The sequence below is a fragment of the Amphibalanus amphitrite genome, unplaced genomic scaffold (assembly GCF_019059575.1).
Source record: "Amphibalanus amphitrite isolate SeventyFive unplaced genomic scaffold, NRLGWU_Aamphi_draft 000343F_arrow, whole genome shotgun sequence".
Lineage (NCBI taxonomy): Eukaryota > Metazoa > Arthropoda > Thecostraca > Balanomorpha > Balanidae > Amphibalanus > Amphibalanus amphitrite.
Window position 1 is genome coordinate 317,501 of NW_024881838.1, and position 22,969 is coordinate 340,469.

The following is a 22,969-nucleotide window of genomic DNA, read 5'->3' on the forward strand; positions in this document are numbered from 1 at the left end:
CGCTTTTTTTCTAGATGGAAACATATTTTTTTTCTCAACTCAATGGATTTCCAGTATTGTTTCAGTTCTAGTCACTTATCTGGCGATTTCAGTTCTAGTCGTGTACCTGGCGGTTTCCGTTTGTTTTGTTCCGTTTTGCTGCTGGCTGGCTGACACTGGTGTGATGTGGCGGTACAGGGGTGTCCGGCCGGCCGCTCGGGCCGTGTACCGGTGTCCCGGCGCCCCTCTGAATGTGTGCGGGGTCCGTGTGCGTGTGTGTCGGTAGGACTGCTGCCACCGTATGTTCGGCCGCGGGAGGCAGTGCTCGGCTGGCAGCCGCGGCCGCGGCGACGGGCGCCGATCCAGGGTAACTCTCCACCCGTCCCTGTACTCTGTCTGTCTGTCTGCCTGTGAGTCCGTGGTCTGCGCGTGCCATGCCAGAGTCGAGAGCACCCGTCACGACTCCGGACTCGCTCCGTTCCGCCTCCGCTGCCCCGCTACGCTCAGACAACGGAGCGGGAGCTGGTAGCCGCTTTCGCTCGCACCCGGGACATCCTGTATCGCTGTAGACAGCGCCGTCAGTTTTGGTTTGTTCGGTTTTCATTCGTCTCTCACGTCCACCCTGCTGAAGTTTGTCGCATCTGCACGGATCTGCCCGGCTCGCTTCAGCTGCTGGAGGCCCGCTGCGGCGCCGGCGACTCCAGCTGCAGGGCACACCTCTCCGCATGGGCTCACGTCTCGTGCATTGTGCTCATTTTTAGCTCGGTATCAGACAGCTTAGCGGGAATGCTCGAGCGAGCGCAGTGCATTTTCTTGATTGATTATTTTACCCGCCCTGATTTACATTTTATTATTATTTACGTGACTGACTTTTTCAGCGTTATATGATTTTGTTTACAATTGTGCACTGTACCTTTGTACAATGCCTGCAGTTTGAAGAAACGCTCACTATTTGGTTTTGAATGTGTGTGCGTTATGCACTGTACAGCGTAGCTGATTTTGCTGAAAGAAACTTGGCCCATTTTTAATCTCACTTTTCAACTATTCCATGTACTGGGTTCTTTGGTAGCCTTGTCACTGGTACGTTCGTGGTCAATGCATATATATGCTTTCAATAATTGAGAAGGGTCTTCATTCTTCTGCTTATTTAAAGATACTTTGCATCTCAACTTCAAGTATTTCGCCCGCTTTAGAGACTATATTTGGTTGCCCGTTTGGACGGGTGGTCTACCACATTCCACCTTTCTTATTGTCCGGGCTGCTTCTCGTCTTGGCAACGACATTAAAAAACGCGATGTCGCTAACAAATATTCCTGTAGGAACCTATTTACCCAGTGTGACGATACCGCTAGGCGCTAAGTCGCTCAGTGCCGCCGGGGCCGGCGGTGCCTCTCCTTCCCGCCGCCCCCTGACTCGTGTCTGACGTCTCCCGCAGTCGGCCGGCGGCGAGGAGGACCTGATGGCCGTGGCCAACAGCGACATCGCCCAGCTGTGTGCCGAGCTGATCCTACTCTGGCAGCAGTTCATGGAGCTGGCCTGTCGGCGCGAGCAGGTGCGCCGGTCACTGGCGCGCCAGCACCACACGCTCAGGGTAGGTGGCGCGCGAGATACTGACGGGAATTGAGTGTCCCCGCCGCCAGTTGAGTGTCCTGCCGGACAGCTGAGTGCCCTGCCCGACAGTTGATTGTCCTCTCCGCCTCCGACAGGTTAAGCGATTCGCTGAGGCGTTTTTCACCATGGACAACCCACGGTCGGCAGCCACCGGGTGTTTCGACAACGCCCCGCAGCGGTACATGGCAGTGACGGAGGCTGTGCGACGGTCCCCCTACTTACAGGTCAGTCAGTGACTCAGTAGGTATGTAGCGCATGCCTGCAGGCTGCATATCAGTCGGTATTCAGTACTTGCAGTCTGCAGATCGGTCGGGTACTCCAAAAGTGAGATGTCCCCTTGTAGTCGATTCCCTCAGTTGTGTCCCAAAATTATATTTTTGCTTGGGTGTCAGAGGGGAAAACTGCTGACCAAAAAAAAAAAAAAGGATGAGAGTGAAAAATTGTCGGTCAGGTAAGGCCAAAAAAGAGTGGGAAAATGGTCAAAAACATTAATCTATCTACCGTTGTGACAGATGCAAAACAACCATTCACGCAATTGCTCCTCGGTGGAATTGGGAGTGGAAAATTGGGCTTGAAAACTGGAGGTGAGAGTGGAAATGATTTTCATTTGGATGTCGTTTCCCACCCACATCTACAAATTTTGGGACACTGGATTTTCTCCATCCATTTTGTCTTCCTTGTAGTATGCTATCCCTTGTAACCCTGTCTCATTGGATCTCCTTGTCTCCCTCTGTCTGACAGTGTTCTCCGTGGGTCCACAGAGCCTGCCACCCCTGCCTGTCGAGTGTGCCGAGCTGGACGGGGACCCGGCCAGTACTCCGGTCATCTACGAGGACCAGTATCAGCACGTGTCCGAGTTTGTGCGCCGTCGCAGGCAGGTCGGCCGCACCACACAAGGTGGGCAGTGGGGGACGTTCCACGCTCCCGCGTCGCCACAGCTCCGGCTGCGGGATGGGGTGTTTTTGGGCAGGGATGAACCATGAGGGATGCTCCTTAGTGGGATCGTGGGAGAAAGGCATCCCTAGAGGTGGAAGTTTTATGTGGTTAGGGACTGGAGCCTCGTTTTGGGTTCTTGGCCGTGTTTTTCAATTAGCGTATTATATTTAGTCAGTGCTGTAGAACTAATAGAAATAATATGGAAAAGAAGGAGAGAAGAATTTTGCCGTGATAGTTGCATATCGTTGCTAGTTTCCTTTGTAATATTTTCTTAATACACTGCTCCTTGGGCCTAATTTTGACAGATAAACCACGATGTCGTGGAATAATCAGGATGAATTAGCGGCTGCCCTCTTCTGCTGGTGTTGCATTGTTTTATGTCCTTGTGCCGCCAGTTGCGAACGACCCGCGCGCCATCACCGCTGCCCTGGTGGAGGAGCTGCGCACGGCCTCCACGCTGCCGGCCGCCGAGCCGCGCTCCTCGCAGCGCGGCCAGTCGATCGAGGTGCTGCAGAGGGTGCCGCCGACCGGCGCCGCCAGCCCGGCCGTGGCCGACGCCGCCCGCTTCGTCAGTCTGAACGGACTGACGCTCGACGAGCCGGCGACGCCGCCGCCGCCGCTGCCCAGAGTGGACGAGGCGCGCAAAGGCGACCGTCCGGCCGGCGACGGCAGGGTGGCGCGCAGACAGGCGGCGGAGGCGGCCACCTCGACCAGCTCGCCGCCGCGGCCGCCCGCGGAGCCCACCAGGCGGCCACCGGTGACGGGCGGCTGCTCGGCGCCGCCGCCGCCGCCTCCCCCGCCGCGCCGCGCGCCGCCTCCCGCCGGGGACGAGGCCGCCACCGTGGGTGTGGCCTCGCCCGAGCCCAAACACTTCCTCAAGGAGAAACTGAAGAACAGCATACGGCTGGAGCTGCGCCTGCCGGTGGGCCAGCGGCAGCCGCGGCCGGCCGGCGGCGCCGTCTCACCCGAGTCGTCAGTGACTGTCTGCAGTGAGTCGGATACCTCGCTGGTGGTCCGACCGCGCGCCGGCAGCACCGGCTCGGCGCGGGCCTCGCCCCGGCCAGCCGCCGACGACGCCTCACTGCGGCACTCACACAGCAGTCTGAGCATACCGGAGGCGACGCGCGCGGCGGCCGGCCGGCGCCGGGCGCGCGGCTCGCTGCCGGATCTGGCGGCGCCGGCGCTCACCAGTCTAGAGGTGGGCCTGTTCGGCGCGGCCGGCTCGGCGCTGCTCCAGGTACAGCGCGGACGGATCGTGGCCAAACGCTGGACGCCGGAGGCCGGCGGCGGGCCGGACCCGGCCGAGCTGACCGAGCCGACCGACACGGACGCGGCGGTCAGCTCCCAGTTGTCGGAGCCCAGCTCCAGCGGCAGCTCGGCTGACGGCGACACGGTGCCGGCCGGGGAGAGCGTCCCGCGGCCGGCCGCCGACGCCGCGGACCCGGCGCTGACGCTGAGCGGCTCGGAGTCGGAGGCCACCGACACACTAGCGGCGCCGTGCTCCGAGTCGTCCTCCCGCGCCCCGCCGCCGCGGCCGCCGCTCACCAACGGCGCCGGCCGGCCGCCGCGCGGCACTGGACTCAAGGCGCGCCTGGCGCGGCTGGGACGGCCGCCCGCCTCCGTCCTCCCGCCCAGACAGTTCCGGGACCCGCCGCCAGCCGGCAGCACCGGCGCCGAGTCGCTCTCCAAGAGCGCCAGCCTGCAGTTCCGACCCAAATCGAACCGGGGCGGCTCTCAGTCTGCCCGATCCAGCGGGGAGTTCGAGGGAGACTCGGTCTACGGGAGCCTCTCTGATATCGACACCGCCAGCTGCGCTGGCAAGCAGAAGCGGCTCAGTCTGCGCATGCTCAGCGGAGCGCAGTCCATCGGCAGTCTGATGGCCCGGAAAGAGTCGAGGAAGAAGCGGCGCAGCGTCCAGGAGGCAGAGGACAGGTCAGCCGCTGCGCTTTGGTGCCGGATGCCTTTTGCGCTTTTGTTCCTTATTTGATGTCTGGTTTGCACGCAAAGTCAATCTTCTATGTCCTTCTGGCTGTTTTTTCATTTCAATCTGCAATTTAGCTAATATGTTCTAATTGACATTCAATTTAAGCTAGTCAATGGTTTTTAGATGTAAAGCGATATTTAAAATAAATTCTTATCTGCTAAATAGGCCTCAGACCAGCCCCTAGCCGCCTATCGTCCGTGGTGGTACGTGGTTGAGTTGATGCTAACGTGTGGCGTCCCCTGTCGTTCCCCACGCCTGGCGCAGGTACCGGGTGAGCTCTGAGCAGCCGCCGCCGGCCTGTACCGTGCTGGAGATGTTCAGCGACGGCTTCGGCACGCGGCTGGAGGACGAGGACGAGCCGGAGACGACGAGCAGCGTGACGACTAGCCTAGACCTCCGGCGGTTAGTCAGGGGAAGGGTACGGGGATGGGGCCAGTCTCAGATCACGAGCAGTGTGACGACCAGCCTAGACCCTCCGTAATTAGTGAGGGACAGGGGGAGTACGGGACGGACGGTTAGTGAGGGACAGGGACGGAGACCTCGACCACCGGCGACTAGTTGGTGAGAGATGGGGATCGACCGCCGCCAGTGACCATAGCGCCGCTCCCTTCCAGCGGCCTGCCGCCAGTCGGCGCGGGCCGATCCTCCGTGGCCGGGCCGGCGCGACCTCCGCCCGGTCAGCCGGCCGGCCGCGGCGACCCGCGCGCCTCCCGAGAGGGCCGCAACGGCCGAGAGGTGTCCTGTGACTGCTACTCTGCCCTCGACGGCGGCGACGCGGCACTCCGCCAGCGCCTGGTGGCCGCCGTCGGCGAGCGCACCTTCCACTTCATCACGGCCAAGGAGCAGTTCAAGGACCAGCTCAAGGGCAGGTTTCCCGGCGTGTTATACAGGTGAGTGGTCGTCCGGCGGGACGGCCGGTTAGTACCGAGATCGGGCCGACAGGATCGATCTGTTAAAGACAGCTGCAATAGGCTGAATCCGCAATATCACTGATGTCAGATGATGGGCATCATGTTCGACATCATGCGGCTTCTGGCGGACGCTGATAATAATTTGTTGTCGTTTGCATTCAGGCTTTCTTTGAAATTACTGGCACTTATAATTTTCAGGCATATTTAGTGTGTGCTAGTGTGCTTTTGTGACGAGGAACTTGGCAGTTTATAACTTTGGTAAAATAAAACTCACGGTGAAGTACCGTGCGCTCGCGCTCCGTTCTGTACACATTACACAGGCACTTCTCTTCCAGCTCAACGCTTGTGTTTTAGAGTAAGCTCTTTCTATCCGGCACTTGGAGGAGTGTTTTGAACTTTTCAATCGGAAACTCTTGCATGTTTTAACGGGCGTAGCAAGTCACTAATAGCAATCTTTTTAAAAACTCGTTCAGCGTCCATATGTGTTTGCAAACAGACAACTGTCCTTGTGATTTGTAAATAAATCCACTACGTAAAGAGACTGTACAGATAATATACCAATAGAAATTATGCAAATAAAATGATGTTTGTATAGAATAAAATGAAATGAAATGAAACTGTAAATAAAATGAAGTGTGCAGAGTAGTCTTGTGTGTACACTCTTTGTGTCTCCTTTGTGTCCAAAACCTCAAGAGAGTTAGCATGTCCCAGAGGGCAGACGCAATAATTACGAACACTTCTGTAGGCGATAGTGGTACTAAGTGCTTAGCGCCTCGCTCGGTGCTATGATCACCGGAGGACTGGCCCTTATCCCACTGTGCCTGTGTGCGATGCCCGTACGATTCTGTCACCAGCGGGAGCCTGAACCTCCTTGACTGGATATAATGAGGCAAATGCACGAACGAACGAACGAACGAACGACAGAACGGGTTTGAACGAACGAACTCAGATTTATTAACTAACCGTCGCACCGTGCCGCTCCGACAGTGACTACATGGGCGTGGTGACGTCTCTACCGTACTTCCTCATCCCGGACGAGTACCGGCTGTTCAGCTCGTCGGGTCTGCACCTGGTCGTGTGTGTACACGGCTTGGACGGGAACGCGGCCGACCTGCGACTGGTGCGCACCTATCTGGAGATCGGACTGCCCGGCGCCAACCTCGAGTTCATCATGTCCGAGCGAAACCAGGTGAGATGGCGGAGCGGGCCGGGACGCTGGGAGAATTGTTGTGAGTACGGCTGCTGCGAAGGACGATATCGGAGTGGGTGCCGCTCACGCCGCACGGGTCAATTAATGTGTAATTGTAGGGGTATTCCCCGGGCAGCTTTGAGTATGACGATGCCTATACGTAGGCTAAATAATAGACTGACTACATAGTGTTGCTGCTTGATACCGAGTAGTTCGCTGCTTTCTTAGCATTAAGTATGTTCAAGAAAATGTCTCGACAAGCATTGGTAGCACGAGAAACTAGTCATAGGAAGTTGTCCAAATGTAGGTTCACATTTCTTGGATATAGCCCATTTACGCATTGCTGTAGATTTGATGCTGTCCGATTCTGCTCTTCTGTTCAAAGTTATGGTGTCTATCCATTTTGCACCCATTTCTGAGATGTCCGGCACCGCTCCGATGTACGTTTCTGAGCCGGTGTAATCTGGTTAGTTCTGGATGAGTCGGGCGGGCCGGGCGTATTCCCAGGAGGCGCCCAGAAGCCGGGCGTGACGTCACTGTCAGCATTCAACCGCTCGTTAACTCTCGGTGAACAACGCTCGCCGGTATTATGCCCGACCAGCCTATTTGTGAGACCGGGAGCCGAAGTGGCTTTGAGTATGGACCATTGCGGATGTGACGTGGGCGCGGGTATTATCTGCGTGGGCCTCGGCTTCTGCTGAGAGTATAAATAATCCGTTCATCAGACGGCGGGCTGCTCCTTTGATGATCCCCGTCGTCTTTGAGCCGGAAACTCCTCAGCCCCGGTAATGGTGTAGTAACGCGCCTTCCAGCCATTTGTAATCGCTGTATTGTGTGACGGTAGCTGCACTCAATCTGGCTAGCGACAAGGCTGTGGTTCACGTCGTGTTTTTCATTTTATTTATTTATTTATTTATTTATTTATTTATTTATTTATTTATTTATTTTTGTTTGGTTATGATTCGCTTATGACGACAGCCACTCCTCGCATTGCATGCAAATGAAAGAATGTAGTGTCATTCGGCGTGGATGGGTATATTACATATTACATCATTTAATGACCGGTCGTCATCCCCTGCCCTCCTCATTGCCCTCACCGTGTGGTTCTACCGGTGTCTTACCGTCGTGTTATCCCGCGACCCGCGTGCTCCTCTGACTGCCCGCCGCTCCGTGTCCCCTCAGGGAGACACGTTCTCCGACTTTGACACGCTGACGGACCGACTGGCCGAGGAGATCTCCTACCACATCGAGGCCTTCCACCTGGCGCCGCAGCGCATCAGCTTCGTGGGCCACTCGCTGGGCAACATCATCATCCGGAACGTGCTGACGCGTCCGCAGCTGGCGCCGCACCTGGACAAGCTGCACACCTTCCTCAGCCTGTCGGCGCCGCACCTGGGCACACTGTACAACAACAGCGGACTGGTCAACATGGGTGAGTGAGGGGGCTGAGAAGCGGAGTACTTTTGGAGAGGGGGCGAGTATGCCGGGCGCTGAGATACTAGGCGGCGGCTTATCCGTAGCCCGTTGGCACATCCATCACAGGGGAGCGAAACCGCCCTCGGCACCGAGGGCAAACGTGCACGGAAACCCGCACGCAGCTTGCAGCTGGTATCAATATTACCCTTTGATCCACTCGGAACAGTAAACCTCTGTCTGCCTAGTCCAGGGCCAGGGGCGCCGCGTCTGTTCACTCTACAGGGTTGGGCAGATAAATTGGGACAAATTTCAACTTCCTCTAAAACGACTATTTTTTTAGTGATAAAGATAATTTTTGAACATAAATATAGGCTAATGAATACGTTTCCATGTTATGCAGGTTGTGTTGTAATTTTGAGTCGGCTGGTCACAGAACGTGGGCTTAAGCAAGCCACTATCAACTTAGTCCGCGCGCACATGCGTGCCAATACTCTAATTATGCTCCATCAAATGGCTGAAAGTAGTGTGTATCGAACAGACGTAAACGTTAGAGGAAAAGATGATATTGACTCATCCTTAAATACCTATTGCATTGACACCGGCCGCTCCCCCGGTTTTCCAGGGGGGCTAAAAGGCAAAATTCAGTTAAATCAGAGGTTCCTCGCGAAAACAGTGGCGCGAGCTCACAACGAAGGTAGCCGCGCCATGAGAAAGCGATATACCAGCACCTCAAACATGCACTCTTATGCATTGATGCATATCAACCTGTCAACATAGATGTTGAAGCACCTGTGACGTTAAAAAGATGGTTTCCTCTTGAAGGGCTTGGAGAAGCGAGCAAGCACGTGCAGGTCTTTTTCAACGATGGTATCCCCATAACCGAACATATGAACAACCGCAAACACCATGTAACATCGCAACCAGCCCAGAAGACGTGATCTTAGTTCCAAAAAGCATGCAGCAGACATCGGTGATGGCATTCCACCCGGTGACTTCTGACGGTCACGTGGGGCCCCATTATTTTACGGAATCGGGAGTGGGTTCCCCATTACAGGGTACCTAACCATTATTCCGGCAGTTCGAATCAACAAGATGAAAGAAGGCAACACCCTGCATGGAGTGATGCTCTTCGAGGAGTCAGCTCCCCGGCATACAGTAAATTAAATACAAAATCTCCTGAAACGGAGGATCCCGCAAACTGTACCCAAGGGAAAATGCCCCCTTCCTCAGTAAACCTCAGCCCACACAAGTTCTGGTAGCTGGGGCGTTTTTGCGGGTGAGTCTAACGAACGTCCCCATGTGACTGTGGTGAACCTCAGCAGTGCCAGTTGGCTACAATTACGAGCCATTTCAGACGGGAGATCTCGCCGCGCGTGCGGCCAGTCCAGGCACCGATAAAGACTGATGCAGGTGGACCACGGTGACCATGTTTGGTGAAAATGTGTAAAATTGGTGTGACAATATGTGATCCAAATTTGAAATGCCTATGTTTACAAATTTCTAAGCTACGGCGTTCTAAATGCAAATATGTATTTTGTCCCAATTTATCTGCCCAACCCTGTACTTATTGATTCTGGCGATGATTTGTCGCGGAGCGGCTGATGATGTTGTCGTTTAGCGACGGATGATGGGCGATGGCCCACTGTGCGGCCGCGGCCGGGCCCATAAATACCCCGTGACCCGACACCGCGCATACAGCGGTGACCGTCCCGTCTGTGGGCCCATGTTTTGCCGCCGAGCGGCAGCAAACAGTTGTAATGGGTCAACACGGACGCGGACGGATTGGTGAGCTATGGCTGTCAGCGGCTACGCGGCGCCGGTCGATATATGAGCGGTCTGTATGGGAGCTACTGCGTGGAATAGGCTGAGCTGCGGTGCGGCTTACGTAACTGACGACAGAGACCAGCTTAATAAAAAGCTGTTGAGAAGAAAAGAAATTAAAGGTTAAGGTGAAGAAAAGCGAAATTGTGTAGATATGGGAGAGATAGATGGCAAAGAGCAATATATATAGAAAGAAAAGGAACTAAATAAAGAGATGATGGCCACCGATTTTCTGTGTGTGATTGTCCCACTCATTTATCATGTAATTTACTCCCGGTTGAAGAAAGTGAATCGATCGGCTTTGCTGGCACATGGAATGAATGAATTTAGATTCTGTCGTCTGCCAGGCATTGTTCGAAGAATATGGATTACCGAAGTGGTCGATGAAGACGGCAGGCGTAGTTCGGATCTGCGTTACCATCCTCGCTATGCGTGAATTGTGGCTACAAGTGTGCTTTTTCAGTAGCCTCGTCTTAGGGCTGGTAGCAATGGGACTTATTGTATATACCAAGCAACTGGGACATGTGACGGCTATGAACGCTGTGACGGCTGCAGCATCATTGACGGCTGTGAGTGTGACTAAAGCTGCGATTATGGGATCGCCAAGTCCGATATTGTAAGATCAGTTTCCTGCTGGAGAATGCTCTGTGTTGCGCAGTCTCAATGCTCCAATTATGTGACGCAGTTTGCAGCCTGAGCATTTTTATCGAATTCGTGCATTTTATATCAGCGACGAGTTGCATTTTCACTGCATTATCCGCTAAACGAACTCGACGTGGCGCTGCCTCGGGTAATCATATCCTCGGAACTCATAAGCATTTCCGGTAATCCGATGATATTGGCGAATTATTCAAAGTTAGACTGTTCTTTTGAAGCGCCCTGTAACGGAGCTGGCATTTTCATTTTTCCTGCGAAGCATTCCTTTGAAGAAATTCGCTGTTTGTTGCTTTGATCTGTCGTTATTCCGAGGGCAGCACGGTGGCCTATTGTGAGCCATTTATCGTGGATCCGGCGCTGAGTCAGGCCAATTGGCTGACTGGGAGGTGGGCTGAGTCCGCACGGACCTGTGGACGACCCCGGCCGACCGGCCGACCGTCGGAGCGGCCGCACAGATGTGACGCCGTCGATGGCCAATTTCCGACTCATTTGGGAGCCGGCGGCGCCGGAACGCTATCGATCGCCTGTCTGTGCTCATCATTAAAGCTGTCCCGGCCTCGAGCGATTCGGTTGAGAGGCATTAGAAGTTCGGTGGCTGAATAGATGAACGGCAGAGAGAAGAGCAGAGGTTTGGTTTCGTTTAGTTGGATCAATCTGAGACGGGTTTAGGTCATTGGGAACAGTCGCAGGTCGCTGATTCTAGCTTGCAGTAATGGCGTTACCAGACTGGGCTCAGCTGGGTTCGTTCGACAGTTGAGCTGTCCGTAATAACTAATAGGTACAAAAAAAAAAATCATACGCCGCTGAGATCATTCTCTGTCGCCCTCCCATTCTTCAAAGATGCGGAGTAAACGCTTTGGCTGTACTTTTGTGCTCCGCTACGAGATGCCGAAGAGATCTGTCATCAGTTTGACATTTTCGCAATATTTCCTATTCGCTCCGGAACTGCGCCATTTGTTTAATTTGTTTCGCATCTGTGCAATCCTGCGATTCCCTCCGTTCAAAAAACGCATCCAAAGTAGTTATTAAGGAGCAATGTCTGCATTGTTTAGCAGGGATAATTGAAGCTAGTGCATCAAATCATAAATAATGATGTGGCCGAGACCTATAGCGGCCTCGGCGTGGCTTCGATCGCGGTCGGCGGGCGCGGGCGGCCACCAGGGCGGCGGAAGGTCACCGGCGCCCGGCCGCGGCCGAGTCGCTGCAGCCGGCCGCTGCTAGGCACTGGCGGCCGGCCGGCGGTAACCGCGCCGGCCGATCGACTCCGCACGCAGTGATTGATGAGCGCATGGTTGCACGGTGACCGTGTGGACGTTTCAGTAGGCGCTCCAGCTCGGCCAATGAGTTCACCGCTTCAGTGGCTCGGGTATTGATATTTTTGGGCGCCTGTGCTGAAGTGTTCGCGTGACAGGCATTGCTATTCTAATGCGGGCATATTCCAATCGGCCGCGGTGGGATGGAATATTTTAGACTTTAGAGCGATTTCTCTAGTTAATTGTGCTGCCTTTTACGATGCATTTCGGGCATAGTTTTCTCGCATTTTAACGGCCTCAACAACTGGTTTTGATAGACGTATCTGCCATATTGTGGTAGGTTGTATCTATTGTTGATCCCTATGAGGGATTGCAGTGATCCTCTTGGGTATTACAATTTTGCGTGGATGCATTCGGCCGCTATGTTTTGCCGGTCTGTTTAAGCTGTTTGACAAATGAGGATGCATTCGGTCTCTATGTTTTGACGGGCTGTTTAAGCTGTTTGACAAATGTAAAGGCCTGGTTGTCTGGGTATTTTGCCGACGGGCCAGTTAATCGGTCAGTCATTGTCTTCGGTTGGCCCCGTTCTCAATTTTCACGATACGTTTACGGGCTCTTTTCGTGTTGTATCGGAAGTGTGAACTGAAGCGCGGCCTACTATCGCGGCATGTGTGGAAAACGACCAAATGTAGGGTAACCGCAGGTCGTTTGAAAATTAACATAGTTATTATTGCCGCTGTGCCTACCTGTCCATATACAGCCGTCTGTAAGTGACACTGAGTGCTGGGTCGGCTGCTGCCGCTGCCACAGCCGCTACTCTGTCCGGCTGGGTCAGTGAGAGCCGACTGCAGGCAGTGGTGGCGGTCGGCTGACCAACAGCCCGTTATAACTCTGCTGAAGGGGCGCCGTGGGCCTCTCACTGCCGCGTTGTGTCTCTCGGCTGCTCGGCCTGCAGCGTAGCTGATGGCCCCTGTAATGGAGAGCTCGCGCTATACAATGGCATGTCCTCGTCGGATACCAGGTGATTTACCGGCATTTAACGGCTGCAATAGCCAAATGGACACGCTATTTCCGAGATTCATTCATTGTCGCGGCGGGCTGAAGCGTTTGTGACAAGACTGTCCGCAGTGAAATGAATAACACATCTAGCTAGCCCGTGGACGGCTACATCGTTCATTATGTTGATGCACGGCTTGCATGTGGAGGAGGCCGGGGTTTATTATGCAATGCCGCTGGTATTTGACATTATTAATGAGGGGCCAGCAACATTCCGGAAATACCTTTGTCTGATTGACGTCAGTCAGGTTATAACCATTGATCGCCCTTATTGTCACTGATTAGAAGGCGTTTTGTCGATCGCTTTATTGGAGCATTTTCTTTTCCAATCGATGTCCATATGTAGCTATGTGTACGGCTCCGTCCTGTCAAAAATGTGCCTATGCGCTCTCGTCCCGTCACTAACTCTGCGCGCGGCTCTGTCCCGGCAGGCATGTGGTTCATGCAGAAGCTGAAGAAGTCTGGCTCGCTGCTGCAGCTGTCGATGAAGGACGCTGTGGACGTGCGGCAGACGTTCCTGTACCGGCTGGCGATGCGCTCCCAGCTGCACCGGTTCCGGCACGTTCTGCTCACGGGCAGCTCTCAGGACAAGTATGTGCCGATCCACAGCTCGCGTATCGACCTCTGCAAGGCAGCCATCCGCGACCACACCGCCACTGGTAAGACACGCGGATGAGCGGGTGGCTGGGAGCACGCGGGGTACATGTTGGATGTACGGATATTGGAAGGTGGCTGTGGGGATGTGGTGACCTAATATGCGGGCGGTGCGCTCGATGTCCCTAGCGTCAGGACTGAGGGAAGGGCTACGTATGGGTCCCAGTAAAGGTCAGTGTCTAGTTGTATGTACACAAAGAATGCTCCTCATCAATGGGCAAAATAGCAGTGCTAGTCTATTTTCATCGCGTTGGCAACAGATGAACACAGTTACATTTTATTAATTTCGTGAACTGGCTTGTTTTAAACAGTTTTGAATGAAATCGTATTTTAATTGGAAAATTTTCAGCTGCAAAAATAATAGGTGGATATGATTCCAGTGAATCAAATCCTGACCTAGATAAACAAATGGTTCACCAAGTGCTGCAAAGCCCCTATATAATTATCCACTGCCTGAGTACTGCTAGGAGGGGCACCCTTCAATAGAGCGGGGGTCGACTGAGTGCCGACCGGCCGGCCGGGTCGGACGGGGGCCCGTTCTGTGCCAAGGTCGGGGCGGAAGTGGTGTGCCGTGTCCGCCCGGTCGGCTATCGACTGCAGCGCGGCCCACCCTGTTCCGGGGAGCGGCCGCCGCCGCCGGCGGGAGCCCATTATTGCCTGGGTTAATGAGGCCGTACAATACGGCGGCTTCGGTCAGTCGGCCGGCGGACCGATGCCTTTGTCGGCCGTGCGAGCCACCAGCCGGTGTGCTCAGGACGCAACACCTCACAGCGGCTGGCTCGGCTCACTCAACCGTCTGAAAACCCGGCGGATGTGCAATTCAATTTCCAACTTGCGTGAGCCGCCATTGGCTCGCTAACTTTGTGACTATGATGCCGTCCTGTGGCTGGGTTCCTTTGATGTACGTATTCCCATCAGTCCCCCATCGCACAGCAGCTATTCGAGGAGGTGTTCGTGCCAGCAGAAATGCGGGCAGCCTGTTTGAGGACAATGGAATATTGATTGTGGAAAATGTCGCGTCGTTTCGGTTCGCTTATCAATGCGTTAGCGATACGGCTGTTCTGGGAAGGCGCTGTCCGTTTGACTGTCGTGTGATTAAGTATGTGATTGGTGGCCGGCTGGCTCCGATGGAGGCAGATCGGCGGCGGCATTTACGCTGGGAAACGGGCAGGTGATCACGGTCATTGCCGCTCAATGTTTGATGGGCCTCGGGTACCGTCGTGGCCGCGTCCCTGAACAGCCGTACAGCGTCTGAACGGCGAGCTACGGCAGCCGGGCAGGAGGCCAGCCCAGCCGTCTGACTTGAGTATGAGAAGTATCTTAATAGTTAGACCTCACGCGGTCGGAATAACTACAAATCTAGCACCGTGCCAGGCCCGACCTGCCTATGTACTTGTAAACATTTTATTCCGCTCAAGAAAATACCAGCGACTGTTTCCCTATCCTTGGGCGACATTTGTGGCATTCCATTGGCCTGTTTGGACAGTGAAGTAGGCCTATGTGATCGATATAACTCTTTGTAGCTCTAGTACGCCTGCCTGGTTTTTCCAAACGATCAATATTTGTAGGAGAAATGCCATGTACGCAAATGATGAATATTTCCCGAAGATAGCTAGCGGAATTCTACAAATGTTTATATTTCATGGATATTTGGCATATATGCAACCTTCGAGCATGCAATTTGCCATCAACCCGAACATCCAGATGTTAAGCAAAGATACATAAAAGTGTCGTTAAGCCTCGCCCCTGCATCTGGTCTTTATATCAACACTATTGAGTGTAAGATTTATGAAGAGGTTCGGCCCCCTGGTATTCAGTACATGTGCCAAGATTCCCAGGGCAGGAATGCGTCCGTGTATGCTCACCCGAATTTATGAATACTTCCGCTTTGACGGAATAATCAGGAAGTTAAAGCGTTTGCATATTTGTTGGTGCAGGTACGTTTCGTGTTTCACGCACGGCCTATGATGTTGCACGCTTCTTACCAATAATCGGAATAGCCTTTTCTATGACGGCCCGCTGTGCCGACCGGTGACCGAACCCGCCCCTCTCTGTGACAGTCTGACTGTCAGGTGACCTGACTTGACCTGACCGGTGCTCGGTCCGCAGGCGCCGCCTACCGGGAGATGGTGACGAGCATCATCCAGCCGATCGTGGAGCGTCCCGACGTCTCGCTGCTGCGGTACGACGTGCACCACGCGCTGGCCAATAACGCCAACTCGCTGATCGGCCGCGCGGCGCACATCGCCGCCCTGGACTCTGAGCTGTTCATCGAGAAATTCATGGTCGTCGCCGGTCTGAAGTACTTCAAGTAGCGCTGCGTGGGGCGGGCGGGGAAAGGGTGTCTGTAGGCTGAACGTGGTGAGGTGATGAGAACTACTTGACTGGGCGATGTGGTGGATTTTGGACGCTGGGTTTGCATTCGTGGGAAGATGATTGGGCTTGCGGTGTGATTCTATACTTATGCTCGTCGTGTCTGATTTTCTCCCCCGTTTTGAGTTCCTCAAAGGCCAAGTAGTTAGTATGTACACAGCGGGGTAGCAATATCGATACAGAGTGTGACTGACGTGCACTGTTCCTAACGCACCTCCGACCTGCTCCATAACCCCCCCCCCCCCCGCCCTCCTGCCGATGCACCGTCCCCGGGTGCCTGATGGTGCCACTCTGCCGTCCGGGCTCAGCACGCGCTGGCTAGTTTTCGTCTCAGCGGGCACGTCAGACGGACTGCTTTAGCTGCTCCTCTGCTGGTATTTCGCACCTGCTGAGGACGACATTGTTTGTGATTAACAGCTTATGCAGACATTACTCGGGGAAATTGTACTAAGGCGACGAGTTTGTGATCTTGTCTACTTCAGCCGGTAGCGCTTATTTTATCCGCAGCGAGTTGATTTTTTCCCATTGCAATTGAAGAGTCTATCGACGTCTCTGACCAGTTTTCGCCATCGTCACTCCCGATGCGTAAAAGATGGTTAGCCTGTGCCCCCTTTCCCCTTCCTCCCTCCCTCCCTCCCTCTAACCTCCTTCTTCGGTCGGGCCTCAGAAATTGGAGCTGAATGTTCCGTTAGCGGCTCCCCGCCGTCTCAGATCAGCCAGAGAGCTCTTAGAGACTATCGACTGCTGGTATCACCGGGCTGCTTTTTCGACGTCGAGCCGATATTTTCAGCTAGCATGATCTCTCTCTCTCTCTCTCTCTCTCTCTCTCTCTCTCTCTCTCTCTCTCTCTCTCTCTCTCTCTCTCTCTCTCTCTCTCTCTCTCTCTCTCTCTCTCTCTCTCTCTCTCTCTCCCCTCCCTCCCTCCCTCCCTCCCTCCCTCCCTCCCTTTTCTTTCGTTATGTATTTCTGGATCTTTACCTTTCTCTTTGTCCCTCTATCCAATATTCTGCCCTGTCAGTCTTTCCCTCTTTCCCCATTGCCTTGTTCTCTCCCTTTCTTCCACCACCCCCCTCTCCCACTCCCGACTCCGCCCACCGCCAATCTCTCGCCGCTCCTCCTCGAATTCCATCCACCGCTCGCGGCCCCGCCCGTTCAGTGTTCCCCGTCTGTCGCGATGGCAGCCATGAACTATAAATGACCACGATCACCATATTGGAAAAGGAGACTCTAAAAGTGTCTCCACGGCACCTGTTCAGTCCAAAGTGCCGCCTTTGGTCCCGCTCAGAATAGAACGCTCTCCTCTGTCAGTGTCGCGTCGCATACTCAGTCCGTAATGCGCAGTGCCGCGGCCTTGGGTCACCGTTCGGTTAGGTCTCTCTGGCTGTTCAACCTTAAAAGGCTACCATGAACCATCGCTTCCTCCCGCCGGTTATCCAAAGCCGCGGATCTTATTGCCACCGCTGACACAGTGTTCTCAGTCTCACAGCTGCTGTCTTCCAGCAGCTGTCTTCAAATTGCTGTCTTCCCCACCTTACTACCCCTTTTTCATCCCACCGTCGCTGCTCCTGTCTTCGGCTTCACAGCCGCTGAGCCAGCCACAGCCCATCACAACTGCCCTTTTCGCCACAGTCGCTGCCTCTTACCACATCTCAGAGTCACTGCTACTGTTTCTACCCCCCCCCCCCCTCGTTTTCCCCTTGGTTACAGCTTCGTCTTTCAGTTATTCATTATTCTCATATGCCTTATTTTTATAGATATTTCAATGCACTCTACAGTTCAGTCGAGTCTTGAGTTGTATACAATCTTATTGCGCTGATATTTTCTAGCTCTTTCAAATTAACCGTCTTTCAGTGTAAACATATTTCCATGTTCATTCTTGAAAACAGTATCAGCGCTTGGTCGGAGTTTATCATGGCATCTGTTAAGCTAGTCTGGCATGTCATTTTATGCAAATCCAAATTGGCTAAGCCACCAGCCAGCTCGACGTCCCGCTTTTATCAGTATCTGTGATGGTAACCAGCGGGTCTGGTCTCCCTGTGCCGCTCTCTGGCGTTCTGTGGCGTGGCTGACGGGTCTGGTCTGATCTGGTCTGCCGGCGCTGCTCTCAGGCGTTCCGTGGCGTCCGGCCGGTGGCTGCGTGACATCGATTTCCGCCTCCGGCGCCGCGCGGTCATCCCCCATCGGCGGCCTCATTGCTCCCGCACGCCATTCCCGCTCCGAGGCAGGGCCAGCTCTGAGGAACGACATTCTCTCTCTGAGGCACGGCATTCTCTCTCTCTCTCTCTGAGGCACGGTCAGCTCCGAGGTAGTGTCCGCTCTGAGACAGGACACGGCCTGCTCTGAGGCAATATCCGTTCTAAGACAGGAGGCGGTTCGCTCTGAGACAGCGTACAGTCCTCCCTGAGGCAGACAGTCCGTGGAAGGCAGTCCCACTGAGAAATGCGGGACTGGCAGCTCAGATATCTCGAGTTGCCTCGTCACTAAGACAGCCATACTCGGAGGGGTCTCAGTATACAGTGGACGCACCAGGCTCGTCTCCGACAGCGGCGCTGTGTGTCTGTTTGTCTGCAGATGGGCTGAGGCAGGCCGCTGGGCCGGGTATAATGTAACCTACAGTGGCCGGGGAGCAGGATCATCCAGAACAGATTGCCGGCGGCAGCTGTTATTCGGGCGTCTCTCATCTCAATGGCAGCTTATATACTCAGTTACAGACTGTGAGGTTGTTTGTTTCAGTGTTATTCTTTCCGATGGTTTCAGACGGTGTACCTCGGCGTGGGTCCCGTCCCTTTCCTCCGCACCCTCCCTCTTTCTCCCCTCTCGCTCTCAGGTGCTTCTTCGTACAACCATTATGAAATACTGCAACTTTGGTGACCTCCAATCGCCACTCACCTTAGTTCTTTGACCGGTGTCTACCTCAACAAGGCGTGCAGGGGTCCATAAGGCCGCAAGTGGCACAGACAGCCTAGATACCTACCCTTCCCTACCCTACCCCACCCCACCCCAAGCCACCCTACCAGCACGCTCAGACCGACTTCCCTCTTCCCTCCTGCCACCGCCGCCCGTAGCACATATGCAATTGATTTGTATTGGCGCGATAGTCGTTTGGCCTGGGCCCCGGGTACGTTTGCGCCCATAGGTGCCCCGTCGGCGGCTATGCGGTGCCGGCCGTCATCCTTAGCCTCGCCGATCTACGAGGCGGCGCGCCGGAATGAGGGCAAGAGGCGCCACGCCGCGTGCCGCCGCCGGCCCTGGCGTGTGCCGTCGTAGTGGCCTGCGTGAGCGGTGCCGGCGTCACTTGTCTCCGGTGGCCGCCTGAGGCCATCTGGGAGGCACGCGCGCCGCGACATATTGACTCACAGACAGACGCGGAAAGATAGATAGACACACAGACATACACGGTAAGACGAGACATACAGACGCGGGAAGATACACAGACAGACACGGGCAGACATATACAGACACTGACAGACTTGCAGACATACAGGCAAACAGACAGGCAGACAGACAGACAGACATACACCAGACGACACACACACAAACTGACAGGCGACTCGGCGGTAGGACGTTCTGGCGGGCGGGCTGTGTACCGTACCGCGCGGGGCGCCAGTGTCCCTCCAGCGACCGGTCGTTCCGCAGTACGGCGCTGTACCGCGTCGTACCGCGCCGGCCGGCCGCCCAACTCACTCTGTCCAGCACCGCACCGCTTCGTCCCCCATCTGTGATCACGGCCGATTCACTCGCTCGGTCCCTCGGCCGGCCGCCAGCGGCCGCAAAGCAGCTCGAACCTCGAGGTCGGCCGGGTGCAAACATGTTGAGTGTGCCGCAAAGTGGTGGTTTTCTATTGAAAGCACCCGGCGTATGCTAAGGCTTAGGTAGTTGTGTATGTAGAGCTTTAAAGCGGGATCGTGCGCTCGTCTGTAGACGGATTTGGTGTGTGTGGTGAAACTGCGGGCGCCCAGTCTGGGCTGCCGACGCTGGAGCGCGTTTTGGGGATGTCTGCGACTGCTGGCATGTCTGTGTCTGATCTCAGAAAAAGAATGGTGAACGTTTTGGTTCACAGAATCAGGATGTGTCGTTCTGTTGATTTGTGACATGGTTGAATGAATGTTTAGACAATGTACTGACACTTTCAAATGTTTCTCAGCGGACATAATTAACAGTGTGCCATCTGTCATCTAGTTACCGGGCGAGCGCTGCTGATGTCGCGCGACCAGGCCAGTTCCGTGAGCTTTGTACGGGCATGTGTGGTGAGTGGTGAGCATTCTCCCCGTATGAATCCCCGTGGTGTCCGCTCGGCGCTGCGCTGAGCTGAGCGTTTGGAGAGGAGAGACGGCCGCTGCTGGGTGCCGGCGGTGTGTGCTGAGTACCTCGGAGTACCTCCGAGTACCGCGGGGTACCTCTGAGTACAGTAGGTCTATTAAAAAAGTCCCCAGCACCAGTGGGCGCTGCCTTCGCTGAGCCGAACCCCCGTCTGCCTGTCCCATATCGCGCCGGTATCAGGTCAGGTATAGGGTCAGCGGGTCCGCTCGGTCCGGCCCGCGGGCGGTGGACGGGCGGCCGGTACCGCTTTTCGCCAGCCAGCTGTAGAATCCAACAAACGGGACGGCCACCGCTCAGCGCAGCGAAACCGGTGTCAAACAATGGCAGTAGATGTTCATGGCCACAATGATTATGAGATAGTCATTGTTAGCCCGTGACCCACAGGAATGCCTAGACTAGACTCTTACGCCCTGTTGGAGGGGAATTGGGGACTGAGCATCATTCTTATAACTCAGCTTTGGGAATTTAATTGGTATTCGAAGTAGCGTCAAAAGAAGCAAAAAGAAGAAAAAATTCAGCCAATTTTGGATCGGGTCATAGCCAGAGGTCATGTCACTAGAGATCATCGATGATAAAATTTTGCTCAGACAGGGTGCGTTGCGCGCACCGGTGCATTAGGTTTCCAATTTCCATGGGAACATCAACAGACTCGGAAGCTCGCAACGCTAGCGTGGAGCCGAATTCATATCAACCGCCGCAACAATGCAGCAGCGCAGCGCAGCGTGCTGCAGTGCGGGGCCGTGAAACACCGCCCAGGGCTATCCATGTGTCAGGGCAATCCAACCCACGTGATGGGGCCCAGCGGAGCATGAGGTCCAGGACTCCCTCCCAGGCCCCCTGTCTCCCCCTAATTCCTATCATCCTTCCCACTCTGAAATCGACCGAAAGAGCCTAACCTAACACAACAATCAGCTCGTGACGTTTACCGCTATGTCTGAATAATATTGCCAGTTTTAATTAACCTTCGCGGGCCCGGGGGGGGGGGCGTTTTTCGCCCCCCCTGGCGAATATTTGCGATAACTCCCGAACGCTTAGGGATAGGAAGGCGAAACTTTCAGTACCTTTTCTCCCATCGATTTGACATCTTCTGAAGTAAAAAATTTGGACCTAGCCCCCTTGATGACGTCACAAGGTCTATTTTTCTAGACCCCTGCACGGCAAACTTCGGCGTCAGAGACGCAAACTTCAAATAGCTGCTAAAAATAGAGTTTTAGAGATAAAGACAAATTACGAGCACGGCTGTGTAGCGTTTGACCTAGAGAAAAATAGAAAAATAGTTTTGGTGACCTGAGGTCAGAGGTCAGGTCAACGACCCCGAAAAGTGGTTTTAGTTTTTCGCCAATAACTTCGACAAAAATGGTCCTAGAGCTACGGCAGTGGTACCATCGCATTCGCCTTGTCAAGCCGCGTCGAATGATATATATTTTGTTCGGAAAAGGTCAAGTTTCATGTTGACCTCATGTGACCTCGAATGACCTCTGGTTGACCTTGACACATGAAAGGTCGTTTATGATGGATTTGTACCCGCTGATCACGAATCTGGCATCTATTTTCCTCTAAGCCTTCATTTAGAGCTTCCGGATGGCAAAATTGTCTGATTTATTATTACTAACTTGAATCAGTGAAATAGCCTCTAGCAGGGATACTCTTCTGTGACCTTGACCTTTGAGCAGCCTTGTATCGTAAGATGAACCACAAATAGGGAACTGATAAGCCTCAAAACATTTCAAAACATCTTGGAAGTTAGCACGCAAGATGTGCGAAAAAGTGCCAAGTTTGAGGTCAATTTTGAGCGTGACCTTGACCTTGACCTTTGATTTAGAACACATTTTCAGTATCCTCAGATTCTCTTCTTTCGTTTGACACCCAATTTTGCCGGTTTGATGCAGCCTGCCGTCCTCTAGAAGGCTTACTTTGAGATCACTACACATGTGCCGGTTTTGGCCTTTGACCTTGACCTCTGACCTTGAAAATTGACCTGAGGTCAAAAATTTTAGGTGCATTAGAATCGTCTCGTAAGGACCTTTCGTTTGGTATCGCTTTTGTTTCCGTAGCTCCCTTATTTACGGAGTTAGACAGGGGGGGCGAAAAACGCCCCCCCCCCCCGGGCTGCGGTGGTTGGGATTACCCCCCGGGCCCGGCCGGGTTAAGGTCAACGGCCTAGCATGTAAATAACAACAACTGCCACCATCGGTATTATGAGAAAACCAATTGCTTTTCCACAAACACTTCAAAGTTTTTAGCTTAAGACTTGCATGAAATTAATTTTACCAGCCTCGTGTTCCTCTTATCAAAACGCTTCGAATGAATCAAAAGTTGATCTTTAAAGTTCATTTGAAAAATTTGGTCTATGTTCAAAGACATGACCTGACCAGAAATGGTCATAATGCATAGCAGGATATTAGATCCGTATCGTGAAACTTTACAAACACCTCAGATGATTTCATAACTTAACCCTCGCCCGCACATGCCATTTTCCCATCCTAGAACGCACATGGGGGGGGGTGGTTGCCACCCCCCCCCCGCGCCATTTCGTTCCTGTTGGAGATAGAGCTTAGCGGTAAAGACCAAAAAGATTCTTTGGGAAGAGACGAATCCAATGATACCCAGTTTTACCTTCTCAGGTCAGTCATTGACCTTCCAGGTCAGGTCAAACTAAAAAATGTTGCTGTTTTGGGTCACCGTTGGATATCAAGTGCGCTGCTTATCAAATACCGATGACGATGCTGTTTTCTGGTGCCAAGCCAGCTAGAACCTCTTTGTCACACTACCCGACCAGAATTTTGCTGCTGAGGTCATTTCAGGTCAA

The 22,969-nt window shown here is 54.0% G+C and overlaps 1 protein-coding gene across 1 annotated transcript in view; it reads left to right on the top strand.

Annotated features, from left to right (window-relative positions):
- Positions 1-19,958, top strand: part of LOC122389056 (protein FAM135A-like) — a 32,759-nt gene extending 12,801 nt beyond the window's left edge. The window contains exons 8-20 of the mRNA XM_043380724.1: positions 1,415-1,570; positions 1,686-1,814; positions 2,352-2,487; positions 2,922-3,199; positions 3,359-3,568; positions 3,764-3,919; positions 4,073-4,458; positions 4,775-4,912; positions 5,125-5,400; positions 6,409-6,610; positions 7,793-8,042; positions 13,245-13,472; positions 15,577-19,958. Coding sequence (XP_043236659.1) covers positions 1,415-1,570; positions 1,686-1,814; positions 2,352-2,487; positions 2,922-3,199; positions 3,359-3,568; positions 3,764-3,919; positions 4,073-4,458; positions 4,775-4,912; positions 5,125-5,400; positions 6,409-6,610; positions 7,793-8,042; positions 13,245-13,472; positions 15,577-15,782 — 2,751 coding nt within the window. The 3' untranslated portion in view covers positions 15,783-19,958. The remainder of the gene's footprint in view (positions 1-1,414; positions 1,571-1,685; positions 1,815-2,351; positions 2,488-2,921; positions 3,200-3,358; positions 3,569-3,763; positions 3,920-4,072; positions 4,459-4,774; positions 4,913-5,124; positions 5,401-6,408; positions 6,611-7,792; positions 8,043-13,244; positions 13,473-15,576) is intronic.
- Positions 19,959-22,969: the final 3,011 nt, after the last annotated feature.